This window comes from Rhipicephalus sanguineus, chromosome 10, assembly GCF_013339695.2.
Source record: "Rhipicephalus sanguineus isolate Rsan-2018 chromosome 10, BIME_Rsan_1.4, whole genome shotgun sequence".
Classification (NCBI taxonomy): Eukaryota; Metazoa; Arthropoda; class Arachnida; order Ixodida; family Ixodidae; genus Rhipicephalus; species Rhipicephalus sanguineus.
Genome location: NC_051185.1, coordinates 29,581,080 through 29,598,170, shown reverse-complemented (window position 1 = coordinate 29,598,170; position 17,091 = coordinate 29,581,080). Strand labels below are relative to the sequence as shown.

The 17,091-nt window shown below is 45.7% G+C and overlaps 1 protein-coding gene across 1 annotated transcript in view; it reads right to left on the bottom strand.

The window, feature by feature from the left end:
* Positions 1-6,699: 6,699 nt before the first annotated feature.
* LOC119407314 (CTTNBP2 N-terminal-like protein) overlaps positions 6,700-17,091 on the bottom strand; it is a 33,042-nt gene continuing 22,650 nt past the window's right edge. The window contains exon 9 of the mRNA XM_037674229.2: positions 6,700-12,846. Within this exon, the coding sequence (XP_037530157.1) occupies positions 12,829-12,846 (18 nt within the window). The 3' untranslated portion in view covers positions 6,700-12,828. The remainder of the gene's footprint in view (positions 12,847-17,091) is intronic.

The following is a 17,091-nucleotide window of genomic DNA, read 5'->3' as shown; positions in this document are numbered from 1 at the left end:
GACCACTCCAGTCGCAGTGCTGCGGAGTGATGACGCAATGCGAAGCATTTTCTCGAAGAGACTGCTGACGCAAGCGCCATGTATATGAAGTACAGCACTAAGGTCACAGGAGACGCTTGCTTACCCCCGCGCTAACTAATTTACCCCAGCAAAAATATAGCAACAATACAAATAAACAAACAAAGGTTTCCTATTGCAAGCGTCCTTCCACGACTCTTGCACCATCGCTATTTGCACAAAGCCACGATTGAAAATTATTCCTAATTATGCGCATTTCCTGTTGCGACATAAGCACTTGCGTCGTTTTTCCGGCGTAGTCACTGCTGGTACGTCTGAACTTTACCGGAGACGAAGTTCCGACGAACACGAATCTTCGTCGAATACGAATGGCCGACGCAGGCTTGGAGCGCACGCTCTTCAAGCCCTTCGGTCGTTCTGACCAAAGCTACAAGCCCGCAACTGCGTGCGGGAACAGAACATGTTGTTGGGCTAGCAAGTGCCTACCTAAAGTACCCGAAGTGAGACGGAAGACAATTTCACTGGAATTAATAAAACGGCGTGCTTTTCGCAAATTCTGAAATCATTCCTCTATTTGGTCGCACGCCCGTACCTGGGGGGGGGGGGGGGATTTGATAGAGGGGGATGTTTCACCGTAAGTAAATAATGAAAATAGGTGTTCTCAAACAGTGAAGGCCTTCAGGGAGTACCCCCCCCCCCAAAAAAAAAATTACATTCCTGGACGGGCCTGCTTCGTAGGCAAGAAAGCGAGCATATATATATATATATATATATATATATATATATATATATATATATATATATATATATATATATATTGTGAGCGCACTCACTGACTCTTTGTCAACTGGACATATCATCTATCATCATCATTTGTACAACTTCCTCATCTGTATTTATCATCATCAGCGTGTACCAGCTCGACTCGAATAAAGCGGTTCCTCATAATGTGGTGGAGGTGATGGTTAAATACATGTATTTACCCAGCTCCACCACATTATGAGGAACCGCTTTATTCGAGCTGACACACGCTGATGATGACAAGTATAGTTATTGTATAGACGATTTTGCATATGACACGTGGGCGCCGCCACCTTGGGCTATTAAATGGAACGTTCTTATTTTTGTATCCCGTGACGTGAACTGATAAGGTCATTAAACGTCGAACGCACCAACCCAGCCGTTTTCATGCGCGTGCGTCTACCGTAGCACTGTTCATTTAGTTAAAGACACAAAACGGCAAGGTTTCGATGTCCAATATGACGGCACCGGAACCCATCCGTAATCGTCTATATAAAGAGTTACTCTAATAAAATGCAAGGGCGACGCCATGCCTTGATGTTTCCGCACCAACTCGCTGTGACGTCACAGGTTTTGACGGCACCCCTCCCCCTAATACCTCGTCTTGGCACTGCGTACTGATAATAAGGGCCTCAGTGGGAGGAGGTTGGGAAGAGCGCAGGGGGGGGGGAGGTGTATGCGGTGCACCCGCCCCCTCCCCTAATTGAGAACCCTGCGCACGCCTATAGGCTTCCCAAGCAACGCTTAGCGGCGCTGCTGCTCTTGACAGGCAGCGCCATCTCTGGCAGAAAAAGAGAAACTGGGGCGTGATCAGCGAGCGTTTTCCCTTCTCTCCACCGCGTTGCCGCTCGCTTTCGTGCACGAGCTCTCGCGGTGCACTTGCGGCGTCTCACAGTGTACCGGGTGCAGTGCGGCTTCAAAAGGATCTTCAAGCTTGACTGCTTCCGAAAAGCGAACTTGATAAAATGAGAAAGGCTATCACGTTAACGGTGAAGAGCAGACGATCGACGACAACCACGCCCGATTCAAAGCGAAATGCATTTCCCTAGTCGCGATTACAACGTGTAGGACGTATACCTCGAGGTAAGTCTCATTCTGTCATGTTAAAGATGAATAATGGTCCGCATGCACTCCGAAATGAAGCCGTACACGCTATCGATGTTCTGCGGCGTGGACTACGAATCATATGATTGTTGTTTTGAAATGGCATGCTTACAGTAGCAGCCGTGTACTTTCGTGAACAAACGTTTGTGGCGTGCGAAAAAAGATTATACGGCCATGGCGCTGCTTCCTGAGAAGGTTAGAGTCAAGTCCTCCGTGCCGCTGGAGAATCACCCGCCGATTAAGACGCGAGGCAGCTAGCTGAGCTTCAACCACTGTGAAGCAAGATGAACTGCTCGCCTCGTTTTTTCGGCTCTCGCGTCATGCTTGCAGTCTCTTTTTATGATATCGACTTGACAGGCGTATAAAACCTGTTGCGCGAACGCGGCTAGAAAATCGCACAAAGTCAGAAGGTGGTTACTTCAAGGTTGCAATTGCAAAGCATGTATTAAGTGCCAGTTATATTTAGCGGCTTAGATATATATCACCCTAATAAAGTGACAAAAACAAAGCAAACCTGCAGAACGATGTCAAAGCTTGCTGCAAATGCACAGACGTCCGTTCCGGCGTGATAAAGCAGCCTTCCCGACGCGTGAAATGCAGGCGCCGAACTTCTGACAATGTGCGGAGTTCTGTTGAATTCAACCAACCGCGCAACGCTAACGGTATAACGCGAATGTGAACGTTCAACAACGACAGGTAGGTCTCACGAGCACGGGGAATCAAAACACAGAGTTGCTTCACCTACAACCGTAACTGGACTTTAACAATGCGAGAAGACAGCGAGTAATCATTACTGTAGTCGCTGCTGCGTGCATGCGCCCCGTTACTTACCGATTCAGGTAGTCGGAACGAACGAAAGCGATGAACTCAGACAGCCAAAATAGAAGGCGAGACAGCGCTGTCAGCTATCCACGCTTGCCGCCTTTACTTCTCGTGCGACACGCCCGGGAACCGATACAGTTTAACACGTGAATCGTGTGCCTTGTCTGCACTGTTGCTTTTCCTGTAGTCTGGGTATGTATTCACACCAGGCACGTATGCAAGGGGGGGGGCCCGGGCCCCCCCCGAAATTTTTCCAGCCTTATATATTACCAGGCAACTTTTTTTTGTTTTTGCCATGGAAAGACTTTCTTTCAAACAATTAGGCCTTGGCCCCCCCCCCCCCCGAAAAAAAATCCTGGCTACGTGCCTGATTCACACAGACAATAACGCGCGTTGGTGAGCAAGCTATATATTCAACTGTGTACATTAATAAGAATGAAGTGCAGCGCTGAAAACGGGGCTAGACAAATACAGAACAGCTAGTCGTCCAGTCTTTGCATCTCGAATCTCCTTTTCAGCGCTAATTCAAATAAGGCAGATGTTCAGGGGAAGATGGAAGCTTGATAAGATGAGGAATCCGCCTCTTTCACGATGTCACGGCGCATGCGCCCTTCCCCTAGCGGAAAAGTCGCGAAACGCCCCTTCATCTCGGAGGCTTTTGTTCCGACAATACCGGTTGTCCCGGCCTCTACCGAAACGCCAGAGAGCAACGCAGGAAAATGCAGAAGGCGGATTCTTGAACACGGGGTGAAGCTGGAGCCAATTGACGTTTCGACAAGTGGCTTTCTCAAGGCAGCAACAGCCTACCTTAGCGCGTGTATGTGCATGCTTCGTACCCTGTCCCCCAACCGAAACATAGGAGGAGGAAATGGGTTTTAGTCCGCTTGTCGACACGTTGGCTTCAGTGGCATGCCCCGTGTTCCAAAATTCATCTCTTTTTCAGTACGAGCTGTTTTTAATTGATTCTCAGTAATGTACCATTTATTTACTGACTAACCAACGCGCGTTACTGCTTGGACAAGGATACGATAGCGCTTCGTCCCATCTTTGTCCAGTCTCGTTTTCAGCGCTGTTTGATTCTTATGCTGAGGGATCATGCAGGAGCAACGTATGTTCACGAAGACGCAATAAACGGCGGTTCGTGTGTCGACTACCTCCACTAGCACGGGCTGTTGTACCGGTGTCTCCGTGCTGTTTCCTTCATGTGTATCTCCCTCTCCTCATTCCCAACATGTCACCCCCGATCGATTACAACGGTAAACAAGAACAAAGTTACTGCGTTGCTGAGAAGTCCACCCTTTCCCACATCCTTGATAGCATTGCTTTTTCATTAGTTTACCAAAGATAGCAGACAATTACGCCTTTTTTAAGGGAGTGTACGGAGGGGGGCTTCAGGATTTCGTTATACACATCACTTCGTTGTAAATGTAGAGCACCATAACGCTAGCAAATACACATCCGGGACATAAAGGAGTAATTAGATCGTTACACAGTTCGCACTGTTGTGCGCAGCGGCGTCCGATTTCACTCGTTTTCGTGTTGGCCCACGCGTGCTGCACGTACAGATCGTCGCGTGCCGTGCATGAAGTATAGAACGTGCCGCTGCTGGTTGGACAAATTGGTTTGAGCGCGTAGCTTTTCGTCAAGTTGACAAAAGCTACGGAAAAATGCACGTTAACACAGCCACGTGCTTCACCATCAGGTTAAACTATAGACTGCTGTCCTTGCGGTGCGGTATCGCACCTGGAAGCTGTCGGTCTTGGAGCTGCACAACAAAGGTAGCGGAAACAAAACCCTTTGTGCCTGTGCATTATAATCACGTACTAAATATTTAACTCCGTAACGGCAACCACGCACTTCAAGCATCCATATTATGGTACCGTGTATACGCGTGTTATAATCTTCCACCGCGTAGAGCATCACACGCGTGCGCAATTTTGTTTTTATTCTTTGTACATTTTTTTTCTACGCAGCTCCGGAGCTAGCCAAGGTGCGGGAGCCGGCTTCTTTCGTACACACACACGGAAACCTTGTCCCACACACGACGCGGATCACGACATCGTACCGCAACTGAGTGTTTTCCTGGCTGGCCTCAGCGGATGCAGCAGAACGCCGTTATACTGCGTTTCGCACAAACATGCACGCCTATTTACAACACACACACACACGCGCAGGACGCACAAACACCCAACTAGCGCGAGCAAGCCGCAGGCAAGGAGCGTGGCAGTGGAGACCTCAACCTTGACCGAGATTTCACCTCCGACCGCCGCTAGGAGGCTTAACGCCATCGTCGCCATCTTCCTCCCAACAACCCGGTCTGTGGTCTCCTTCCTGCCGACGCTGACCTATTTGACGTCATTCCCCGCTCCGTGCACAGCGGCAACGGCAACGCGAGATGATGATGCACGTCCGCGAAAGAAAAGGAACGTCGAGCTGCAAGACACGGCAGGCTTTTTACATTGCTTGCTTGGCCGTGGAAGCTCCCTGTCGCGTCGACGAGGTCCGCTGTACGATGTGTCACGCAACGCGCGCGAACGGCGCCTCGTGGCGGTTGCGTTACACGCCACAGGCGCGACTCTAAGCATAGGTCTTACTCACGGCCTCCCTGCGGGCCTGTCGACCTTCTGTGTGCAGTGCGTCATTTCTGGAAGGCACAGGCGGCTATAGCTTGTGTGTGTGTGTTTGCACGCAGACACAGTAAAATGAGGTCCGTGTGGATTCGCAGAGCGTTCATCAGGCTGGCTACTGCCGTCTTGTCAAACAACACAATTTCGAACAGTGAGAACGCAAGATGAATGAAGCAAAGGACAACGCTGTTCTGTGCCTCCTTACGGTGTCCTTCGTTGCTGCTGTTAGGAAATTCTTCAAACCAACTAGGCCAGCGATCGACACTTCTGCGAGAATGAACTCTGGGATAAAAACCCATTCGTACAAATGTGACAATGTCGCATCGTATATTTAACTTTAATTCTTTGTTTGACTGCAAAGAATTGTACAGCCAGAATGACTGGTCGCAGTTCCAGTTGGAGCCCAAGTGGAACCACTTGCTACCAGTTGGGCTGGTTATATACGTTCCAAACGGAACCAGCTGCTTCCAGTTCAACTGGTCACGGTTCCACTGGGTGGCCAGTTAGCTTGTAAATGGAACCAGCTGTTTCCCAGTTGGATCCAAACTGTGACCAGTTGGGATATGTGACAGTTTAAAGCCAACTGGTCCCAGTTGGTTTCCAACTGCAAAGAGTTGGATTCCCAGTTACACATTTTCACCAGGGAACATCATCTCCTTTGTGTGTAATCTTTGTGTGTCTACTGACTACTAATCCCTCCCCCACCCCCTTTATTTTTCAGACATAGATCGTGCAAGCCTTTCTGTGGTGCAGTCAAAACGAAAGGTTCGCACAAAGTATCCGCGCAAAGAATGTAGGCACCAGCGGCAGACGTGTGAACAAAAGGAACTGTGCAAACGGAGTATGTCGCAGATCCTGTGGGCAAACCCTTTGAATCGATACCACAGCATCAGAAGAGATAGCCCACGAAAAAAAAAAATGTGTAGAAAAATATTGGGCAATGTAATGTACATGATCAGTGCATTAGAGACAGACAAGCAGATGGATACACAAGGAGCCTTTTCCATTATCTGTCCTTGACAGTTCCGGATAGCCCAGAGCGGCGCCTTCAGCCACAGAATGTTGCATGTGGCAGTGTCTTGGGCAGTCCGGAAATGTTGGGGACGGATAATCGAAGATACCCAGAGCCCATGCACTAACACCGACGAATGTGCCATGTTGCCATTTCAGATTGGCTCAATAGGCGGCTACACTCCCTCTGATTGGCTGCCTGTTCTAACATGGTGGAATCTTGAGCGTCCAGTACAGAACCGCAACCAGCTCTATTTGTATTATGTGTTACGGGCCGGTTGGTAATAATAAAAACATATTACAAGGCCAGTAGGGATATTTTACATCATTTTTTTTATTGCTATCTTCAACTTGCAAACCAAAAGAAATGCAATAACGGACTCTTGAGAGCGTGGCGCTCGGTGATATGGCACAGGTCCATCTTCAGCAGACTTCGGAAATGGCGGCCAGCGCGCGCCAATTGAGCGCGTTAAAACTAGCAAAACAAAAGCAACTTCCAAAACAAAAATAGTGATGCAGTGTACAATCATCAGCAACACACACTCTTTACGTTTGTTTAAAAAGCTCTGTACAAGAAGACGCTTCAGAGCTGCCTTTTCTTGTAATGACAAGCAAATCACGTTTCGTTTTACAAAGCCCGCAAATGACTCGTAGAAAGAAAAACAAAAACACATTTGCAAATGCATATTCACAAAGCACTGGGAAAGTGGCCCTGGGCCATCAGACAAGAACACGAAAAAGAACTTTGACCGTTGAGTTTTCAATTATTACACACGTCGCTTAAGTGCAGGTGATGCAATGTGTGGTAGTAAATAATTCAGGCATTTATTTCCACATGGCAAATGCCCACAAAGCTCACACATCAGTGGCAAAATGAAAAGCACATACACTTGTCTAACGTTCTTATATGTGTGACTCAGGACACCACCGACTCTACGTTTCCGATGTCACCCCCGAGCAGTGTTTGGAAGTGCACTGACACTGCAAAAATTAAGTGTTTTTATCTTTTTAAACTTAGTACAGATACACTATTCAGCACTTGATGTAGCATGATGATATTCTCTTCTGATTATATACACTCACAGCATCTTTTAATCACGCAACCTCAGAATCTGTATTAGCCTAGAATTCGTCGATGTCTAACAGCTTCTGCCAAGTTACGATGCCTGAAGTAACCGTAAATTAGTTCTACGGTCATGTGAGCATGATATGGTCTAAACGCTGCCAGAATGCTCACATAAATATGGCTGAATTTGGATGTCAAGGGTCGCATACGACGAAAATCAATACATCAAATATTATGTGCAGCACTCGCAATTAACAGCGGCCCTATGTCTACTCTGTTTGCAGCTGCCTACTGTGCTGGCTCTTGACGTAGTGCGCTTCATGATTCGTCTCACTGACATGGCTGTTCAGTACCACTTTATAATCACACTGAGCTGTTGCCGCGCAACAGACTTGTGAGAATTTGTTTCAACTGCAGCTAACCAAGGTACATCGGGTGACTTCTCAACGTACAACTCTGCGCTAGTTTAAGATGGCTGAACTGATTTAAGACGATAAGACATGAAACATGCTTGTGCCCACAACAGGAGCTGACTAGCAACATTTTGAAGTGTGTTCACTGAGGAGACTGCTGGATGTGCAACTAAAAAAAAAAAAAAAAGCTGCACTCAACCATTACGATGAGCTGCCGCTATGAATCGATAATGCGTCAACATGTCTGCACAGACCCAAACCAACTTGTGGGGCATCTGAAAGCTTCCATCTGAAACTTCAGATATCAAACATGTAACTGCATTCGGTAGTACTAGCTGTTAACTACTGAGTGTGCTTGTTTGCGAGACAACAGAAGACACTAAAGTTAAGCAATCCATTGGTTGGGCTAGTTGAAATCCTGTGCGTTAGTGCATTGCACTGCGTAGCTACACAGGAGCTTGTTCTTTATGTCATGCCTATCTGTTCTTCTAACTAAGCAGCCACATGTTTACGATAAAAGCCAACTACGAACTTGGGATCTAGGGCCATCGATCTGACAAGATACGTGTGCCGCACGCCTCGGTTTCTAAGCAAGAAAAATTCGATACGAACGAAAATGAACGTTCACATACTCATCACAGCGGCGCATTTTGTAATGGGATCATTCGCGATCAAACGGAACAACACGCGGAGACGGGATGCGGCCGAACGTCGGAACCCGAGGCTCCGGTGACGCGAGAGAATCGTCGCGCTGTCTCCTGCTACAGAGGTCTAAGTTGGAAGACTTTCCAGCCACACAAGCTTCCGGGAAAATGCGGGTGCAGTGAGGTGTGCAAAGTCCTACAGCGGACATCACGCTTTTGGGGACGACGAGTAGTGCCGAGTGCAAACTTTGGCACTGTTTTAAGTACACGGTACAGCTGCAGATACTTTCCTCCCACTAAGCGCATTTTTGCTGCGCGAAACGCGAGAAAAACGTGCCTGGAACAAGCGTTCGCACCATTTGCAGAACGCTTGACGACATTTCCTCCAAGCCACGACAAGGTCTGTTTAGCTGGACCTCTGTCTTAAACTAGGTGCAACGATTCCCATCAACTAGTGTGCTTCGACGACACTCGCGAAGTGCATAGCTATAAAGCTGGCAAGAATTAAGGTAGCGCGACGATGCGGTGCGTGAACTCGAAGTGTATGGCATGCCTGTGTTACTTCCACTGCGATGGCCTTTTACCTCTCAGCATAAAGAGAAACACTAAAAAGACAGGCTTGTGCCCTTCACGTGCACCCAGGATACATTCTGCACAAACGCACACACAATACACTTAGGTGTTCCTAAATAACTCTGCTGGCAACAGTACCTGTAGAACGCACAATCACACAATGTAGTTAATTGCATTAAATGGCGGGTGTGCAGCAAAGAGGCGATGCCTCGTTAAATAAGTTAGATAACACAATTAGCACGAATGAAGGTGCTTAGAGGGACCCCAAAGTGCGATGTTCCATTTGGTAGGCGCTTCTGACTGGCAAACTCGCATGGCAACAGCCTCACAATGCCATGTGCTGTTCGTCACTTTGATTCGACTAGGCCTCAACAGTGAAACACCACTGAACAACCAGCACAGTGATATCCTGTACAGTAAAAATGCAGGCTCACGCGTAGATGCCGCATCACGGATATGTTCTAGTAAGCATACAGTGTCACTGAAAAATGCACAAAGTTGAGGTTGTTCGAAAGTGAAATCGCTTTTTTTTTTCTTCTGCTAAAACCTGTCAAGCAATGCAAGTGCACCAAAAAATCTGTTTAAACAAAACAAGCAGGGCCTGTAAAAGAAATTGTCTGTTCGAGTGCTCACTTCAAGTCTTTCATAACACAAGAAAAAATTTGAATTCGCTCATACTGAGAGCTAACGTGACGCCATAGCAAAGCCAGCGCCGACCGCACATTCACATCAGCGGTACACTTTCAGAATACAAACGTCTTCCAACAGAGAACTCCCATCACTGCATTAGGCTGGTGTATGTACAATAAAGCAAACTCTCTTTTCAACAAGACAGTCGGGGTATCCTAGCAAACAGTGGTGTTACACTCTCACTTCATGTATATTACACACAAACAGTTACAGCACAATAGCATAAGGTAAAGCGGCACTATGATGACTCGTCATTCAAGTGCTGCCCTCCACAACACCACACAAGCTCAACCTACTCTCGTCTAGGTCTTAGTGAAGTAAAATCCAACATCGTGCAGCTAATCTTCGTTCCTCACGCGAAAGCTGCCACAGGTTGCCATTTGTCCAGAGGGGCCCTCCGTGCACTCGAACGAGCCCTTTCTTTGACAGCTGCAGAACGTACTAAGTTCATTTTTTTTTTTCTAATTTCCTCTAGAAATACTCTCGCTATACACTTACAAATGCACGCGGCACGAAATTCACGCAACTCACTACAGACGAGCTTTGAAAAAACACACTTACAAAATGTGGTGGTCGAAGAGCAGCTGCATGACTGAAGGTGTTGGCCGTGGCGACAAACCACCAATGCACAACACGCGACTCGAAAAATCGTGCTCTCCAATGAATCTAGACGTACGCAGCGCGAAAGGTGTGCCTGCAGTGAATCTAGACGTGCGCTGCACGAGTCGTCTACGAGGGAGTATTGGTAAGTAATGGTTTGGACAATGCTCAATATGAACTGTACGTAGACACCCCACAAGAGGTTACAGCGTCTACATGCGCCTTCCTTGTCTAACGGTGACTACTGCGCGAAGACAAATCTTTTTTTTTTATGTGGCACTACATAACAACAAAAATTTTTGAAAAGACAGAAAGGTTTGAAAAGCTGCAGCCTGCTCTGGAGACTCGATAAAGAGTGTAGCACGTATTCCTCGCTAATCGAGTGCACCGTTATGCAATAATTGTAGTCTGCACTTACAATGCCATGCCATTCCTACTCACACTGCAGATTTCTTAATTACGTATTCTGTTAACCACCCGGCTTCAAGACGTGAAGTTCTCCCACCACATTGGACTTATATATTTCGTTTCTTTTTTCCCTTAATAATTGAACACTGCCTGGCCAATGCTTGCGCAAACGTTATGAGCACATCAGCAGCCTTTAGCAGAAAAGAAAATAAAGCAGGTGCAGCCATTATTTAAGCGGATAGAAGCAGTACGACTAGAGCTTGTTCATCGCTTGTAAAAATAGCACAGCAGCACTTGTCCTGTGGTCTTCACTGCCTTGCGTACAATGAATATCGACCAACTTGGCCCGATTTACTCACTACTGTTGTTCAGTCTACTTGTATCGTTATCATATTGCTGTTTTCTTGACAGGAATGCTAACAAACTAGCCCGACTCGCAATTCTGGTTTATTTAACTGTTACTGAAAGCAAAGTACCACTTGAACAATGTTAAAAAATTTGCACAACTGAAGGCAATAACTGCTGTGCGGCAAAGCTAGACACTGAAAGGCGTAGACAACTTTAAAGGGCATAAAAGTCAGTCATACCCTCATTTTACTCCACATGCATCTGCCATCTAAATTTGTTTAGCTTTCTTCCTTGACACGGATGGTTACCAACATGCCCAAGTTTCAATTGTGTGCCTCTTAGTGCTCTTCAAAGCGAACTACTGGCTGTGCAATGTTAAAAAAAATTTTCAAGTGACTGGACACAATAGCTGCATGGCAAAATCATACCCTAAAATGTATAGACAACTTTACGCGGTGTACAGGCTAGCTAAACTCTCATTTCACTCCCCGAGAAGCATCAGCTGGCTCAAAGTATGTGCTGCATCTCCTGCCACCCATGTAAGCAGAAAAAATGCTGCCACAGCCAATGGTGTTTTTTGAAGCGACGCTTACGTTGAATACTGAATTGAGCTTGACAGGCGCGTTGTGGTTTGAAGTTTTCCGTGTGTTCGTTTGGTGGGAAAGCAGATACATGAGAACATCAGATCAATGCTAAGTACAAACTGCTACATTGAAGGTGCCACAGTGCGATGTCGCAGCTTCTGTGGTTTATTCACGAATCCAGCTAACTTTACTCCAAGAACTCATAAGGTCCCAGATCCGTCTTACCCTTATTCACGATCAGCGAGCCAATATTTGATTCGTGCAAAATTAATGCGAATTTTCACGTGAAAGTAGAAGCTTGAGAATGCACATCAAATTATGATTGAAATCATGCTCCACATACAGCAAAACTATAATAGCTCACCAAGGCAGTTGCACAAAGCATTTGCATTTCAAACAGCATGCAACCCATTACATGAATGAGGATCTATGCAGCCCACACAGTCCATAAGCCTGCCATAAAAGGTTTCTGTTTTGAATGGACACTAACAGCAACGCGTTTTATTCTTCTGAGAACTGTCCGAAGTGTTCCGTTACGGTGCTGCTGTAACCACGGGGATACAGTGCCATTTTAAAATGTAAATGACAATCCTAGGCTAGGCAGGATGTTGCCAGAAGCTGTGACATCGCACAGAGCTGCTTCGGGAATCCAAATCTACGTTACCACCTCAGCTATCGCTTATCCATCGCTCTCCTGGAATCATCGAAGCCACTCAGTCTGGAAAATTGTCACCGTTTTGCAATTTACGTCAGGGACACCATGCCAGCCAAGCCTAACACTCACAACTGACGCCCCTTTCACACCGTTTACGTCAATCAGGGCCTCCCAGAACCCTCGTCACGATAGACTCGTCTGTGCCACTACCTTCTCTCGTCTTCTGCGTCGTTGACGACTACATGACCAGACTGCAGGTGCGCGGAAGGAGTGGCAACAGCAGCAACAGCGAGGGGGATAGGATGGGGGGGGCCACAAAGCATCCGCCAGAAGCGTCCAAACCCGCAAGCGAGACTATTCCGAAGGCATTCACTCTGCTGCACTTGTGTTTTGTATGCGCTGAGCTGCCGGACAGGTGGGAAGAAAGGGACGTAGCGAAAGAGAAGCGTGGTCCCAGCAATTTATCACCTCTGCACGCCACCCTGCGATGAGGAAGAGAGCATGGAGAGAGAGAGAGCGAAGGGGTGGGAGAAAAGAAAAAGGCGGGGTCAGAAAAGTAAAAAAAAAGCAGCCAAATGCAAGCAATACTTCAATCAGGTGTACACAGGTCAGCACCTAAATGAAACTCCCTACGGCACACGTTCACAGTACCTCTCTGCCAATGGTCTTGTTTGTTCAGATAAGCGTGTCTTCGACACTGTTCACTTAAGCACAACAAAGAGGAAAACAATTTTTCCTGTATTAGTAAATCACCTTTCAAGATATACCAACAACACCATACTTGCTGGGACAAGATGCTTTATAAGCAAAACAGCGGTCAAAAACAAAATGTGGGTGGTGATGCCACCCTGAAGTTCTCGCACCAGATGCCACAAATTTCGATGGTGTCTACTAGGGCCTACATAGTTCATAATCGGTAAAAATGAAATACATTGTCTTCAAAGAGAGTAACGGCCTTAATATGCCAAGTTTCAGGCAATTTTGTTGAGCCAATATGGCCAAAATACAGAAAAACTTAAAAATCCATGAAGTCACGATAGGAGATTTCGGCAGCAAATTTAAAGCGGTACTGACACCTTTTTTCGAAGGCAAGTTTACTCTGCTATACAAATCTCCTGTATGCAGAGACGGCTCTGAGCAAGTCTGAAGCTCAGCAAATGGTGATAAGATATTTTATTTTGATATTAAAGTCAATTTTTCTATGGCACACCTACCGACATCGACACTACCTTGATGTCAGGCTACAGTACTAATTCTGGTGACCTCACACAGCAGTCTGGCTAGTTGTGATGACGTCATGTACCAAAACTTCCAAGATGGTCGCTTGTGCGTCACCAAAGCATTCAAAATGGCCGCTTGTGCGTCACCAACGGAGCAACAGTGCGGAGCAGCCGAGAAAACGTCACTATATATTGTGCGAGCACGTAAAGAGTAGCTCATACCGTGTTGTGACGTCTGGGTACAGTAGGAACCGAAACTAGCTTTTAAAAACATACTGTAATTACTTTATCAGGGTGCACTCACGCTTACTACTACTTTTTCTAGGCTCTTGAGGTCTTGGCCTTTCATTTGATGCAAAAGAACGACAACTGAAAATTTTCGTGTCAGTACCCCTTTAAAAGCGATACTTTTGAGATAAATTTTCTTGTCTATTAATAAACCTATGGTGGTGAAAGCAATGGCAGTAGAGTTTTCAGAGTATAATTTATCAGTCTAAACTAGTTTTTTGTTTCACTTTGGTGTCCGTTTAATGAGATACCTACAGTGCCCTAAATGTGCAATGTGGCAGAAAAAAACCATTGCTGTCAATCACGTCCCCTTGTATTAGGCTGCTGTCAAATTATCACGTCATGAATGTCACATCTTTCAAGTACTTCCTAGTCTGTCATCCTTGCGCTTTAAAGTTCAACAAGTATGACTACACACTCTCTTCAGTACAAATGAAGCCCCAATTTGCACCCAGAGCAACAGTGTCTCGGCATGACTTATACAGGTTTCTTTTTTTCTTTTATAATGCGCTAGGTTTTACATAACCCCTAATTCTGAACGACACAGCAACAACAATGAACACTAATATGTAACTGGCATCAAGGAGCCATATTTTTGAACTGCGCCTGGCCACAACTTTTGATATCTTTATACAGGGCGCCCAGCTATCACGCAGCATGATTTAAAAAAGGAGGAACGTCGTTACGCGAAGCGAACCTACTGCATATTGTTCCCAGTATACTGTAGTAGCCACTACTAATTTTTTCGTTAATGAGGTTTAGTTAATTAGTCCTAATTATGTTTATAACTCGACAAGTACTCACATAATCATTAAAATGTCAATGAGGCATATGTAGGCATGCTTAAACGACCTCTAACTGCACTATTTTCAGCAACATACTAATTACGTGCTCATTTTTACTGGCTGACAAAGAAAGCAAGCCCCGAAATATGAAAAAGAGCATGCTTCAATTCCACTGGGACAGTTTGCTATCTAGCATCACCACTAAACATCTAAAGCAACCAGAGCCATGCAAATCACTTTGCTAGCTGCTCAACAGTCACACAGGCTACGCAATCAGTCACAAGTCAACATTGCTCGCTTTTAAATTCCTGGACGACCATGCGCTTGCAAACATGCAGAAAGTGAGACATAAAACTAACACTGGGAGTTGCTGAGACGAAGCAAGCTGTTATGTAAACTTGATATGCAGTTATTGCTGTACACAAACGACAAGAGGACGCATAGAGTTACCAACTGTACACTTTCACCGAGTGTAGCGCTACCAAGTAAAAAGTCTTTATAAACTGCTTCTATCTAAGCCATTAGTCAGTTCTAAACTCTGATCTCACGAAGTAAGTGGGATTCGTGTGAAAATCGGGCATGCTGACAGCACTCATTCTTAAACTGAAATGCGACTTTTTCTACAGAAATGCGCACGTGTGAATACGCAGAATTTTGCAGCCTTACAAATAAGTCTGCTAAGTAAAATGCGAAAATGCAGTCTTTTCCATCTCTTTTAGTGACTGCAAAGAACTCATCAGAAAAGAGGCGCTGTCGCTATGTGCTATATTTGCATGATTCTAAGGTGCACTTTTTTTTTTTTCGCAAACTTTAGCCCTCAAATTTGTGCGTGTTACAATTGGGCTCAAAAGCGAAATCGGCATCAAGTTATTTTTTTCCATTTCCCTAATGTAAAATTACCGCTGCATTACAATCGGGGGCATGCTATAATCGTGCAAATACGGTATTATTTGCTGCACTGAGCTGCGAATTTTTTCACTGCCTGATACGTATATTTACGAAAACCATGTGAACGGCGTTTTTTCGGGCTTGGCAGGGCGCAAAACTATGACAGGATGCCAAAACATGCCAAAACAGACAAGCCAGCACTCCAAGCAAAAGACACACTCCTGCCCACCTCCATCGGCAATGACCCACACACAGTATAATATGCAGAAAATACCGTATTTACCCGATCCTAAAGCACACCCCTGTTTCCCAAGATAAGGGAAGTGCCTGTGCTTTACAGGTAAAGCACCAAGGACCACGTTAAACCTAGTGACAACAGCCCACTGCCAGTGTTGGACTAAAGAACTTCCACATTGTTGTGTACGTTGGCAACAACGGCCAACTAGTTTCGCTCAGACGAGCTTATTCAAAACTTAACGGTACACTACTTTTTTTTGCGTCTGAGCTAAATGCAACAGAGCCGCGACAAGCCTTTTTGGCATTCCGGATGTTTGTGCATCGCATGCCACTTGACAATCTACCTAAATCATTGCAGAGCAGGTGGACCGAAATCCCACTGCCAATGGCTGTAAAGCTGTTCTGAAATCCATGCAGTGTTTGGCACGAAGAACAATCTACTGCAATTCATAGATCCCGCCGAAAAGCTACACGACGACGACAGCAATGAAATTTATCGTTCTGTAAAGAACGAATTTTACAATTTTCACTTTTGTTCTCATTATGAAAAATTGCTAGCATGCCTTTTTCAATGTTATAGAAATAAAGTTGTATGTTTTATAGTTATATTCTACGTTCTGTCTACACATTCTATCATAGAAATGTAATTGAACTATGTCAACTTTGTATGTGAACCCCCCTGCAGTAATGCCACTATAGCATTGCAGGAATTTTGTAAATAAATAATTAAGGTGAATTTTTTATTTTTTTGCGTGAATGCGCAAACGCTAGAGTCTGGGAGGACTCATCAGAATCGAGTAAATACGGTAAACTGTCAGCAAGGCATCCTTAAGGCATACCCTTGAGAATGTGCAAAGCCGTGTCGATCCATGCTTGCTCGCAAAGGAGGACTCCACGGAGGTCCCGTGCAGACGAGACAGGCAGCGCTCGAAAAAAAGTGCGGGGGCCATTTCGAGAGCAATTCCACGATGAACTTGTCACCATTGTTCAAACGCATGCAGGGAACGACAAGAACCATGCACAGAAGAGTGACAGTCCACTAAAAGTCCCAATGCATGTCTTGAACAGGGCAGTGCACATTGCTGTTGACTACAGTTCGAGCAGAACAGAATGGTTACCACGTGCAAAACCCGGTCACCAACGAGCACATTCGCATTTTAACAACATTGAGCAGGCATTCTGCTGTCAATAAACGAAAAAAAAAGAAAAAGAAACAAGTTGTATCATGCTTGCAAATGCACCATAACACTAGCAATTGCACACAGCAATGCAAGCACACTATACTCACAACTGAAGCAAGAATGTCAGC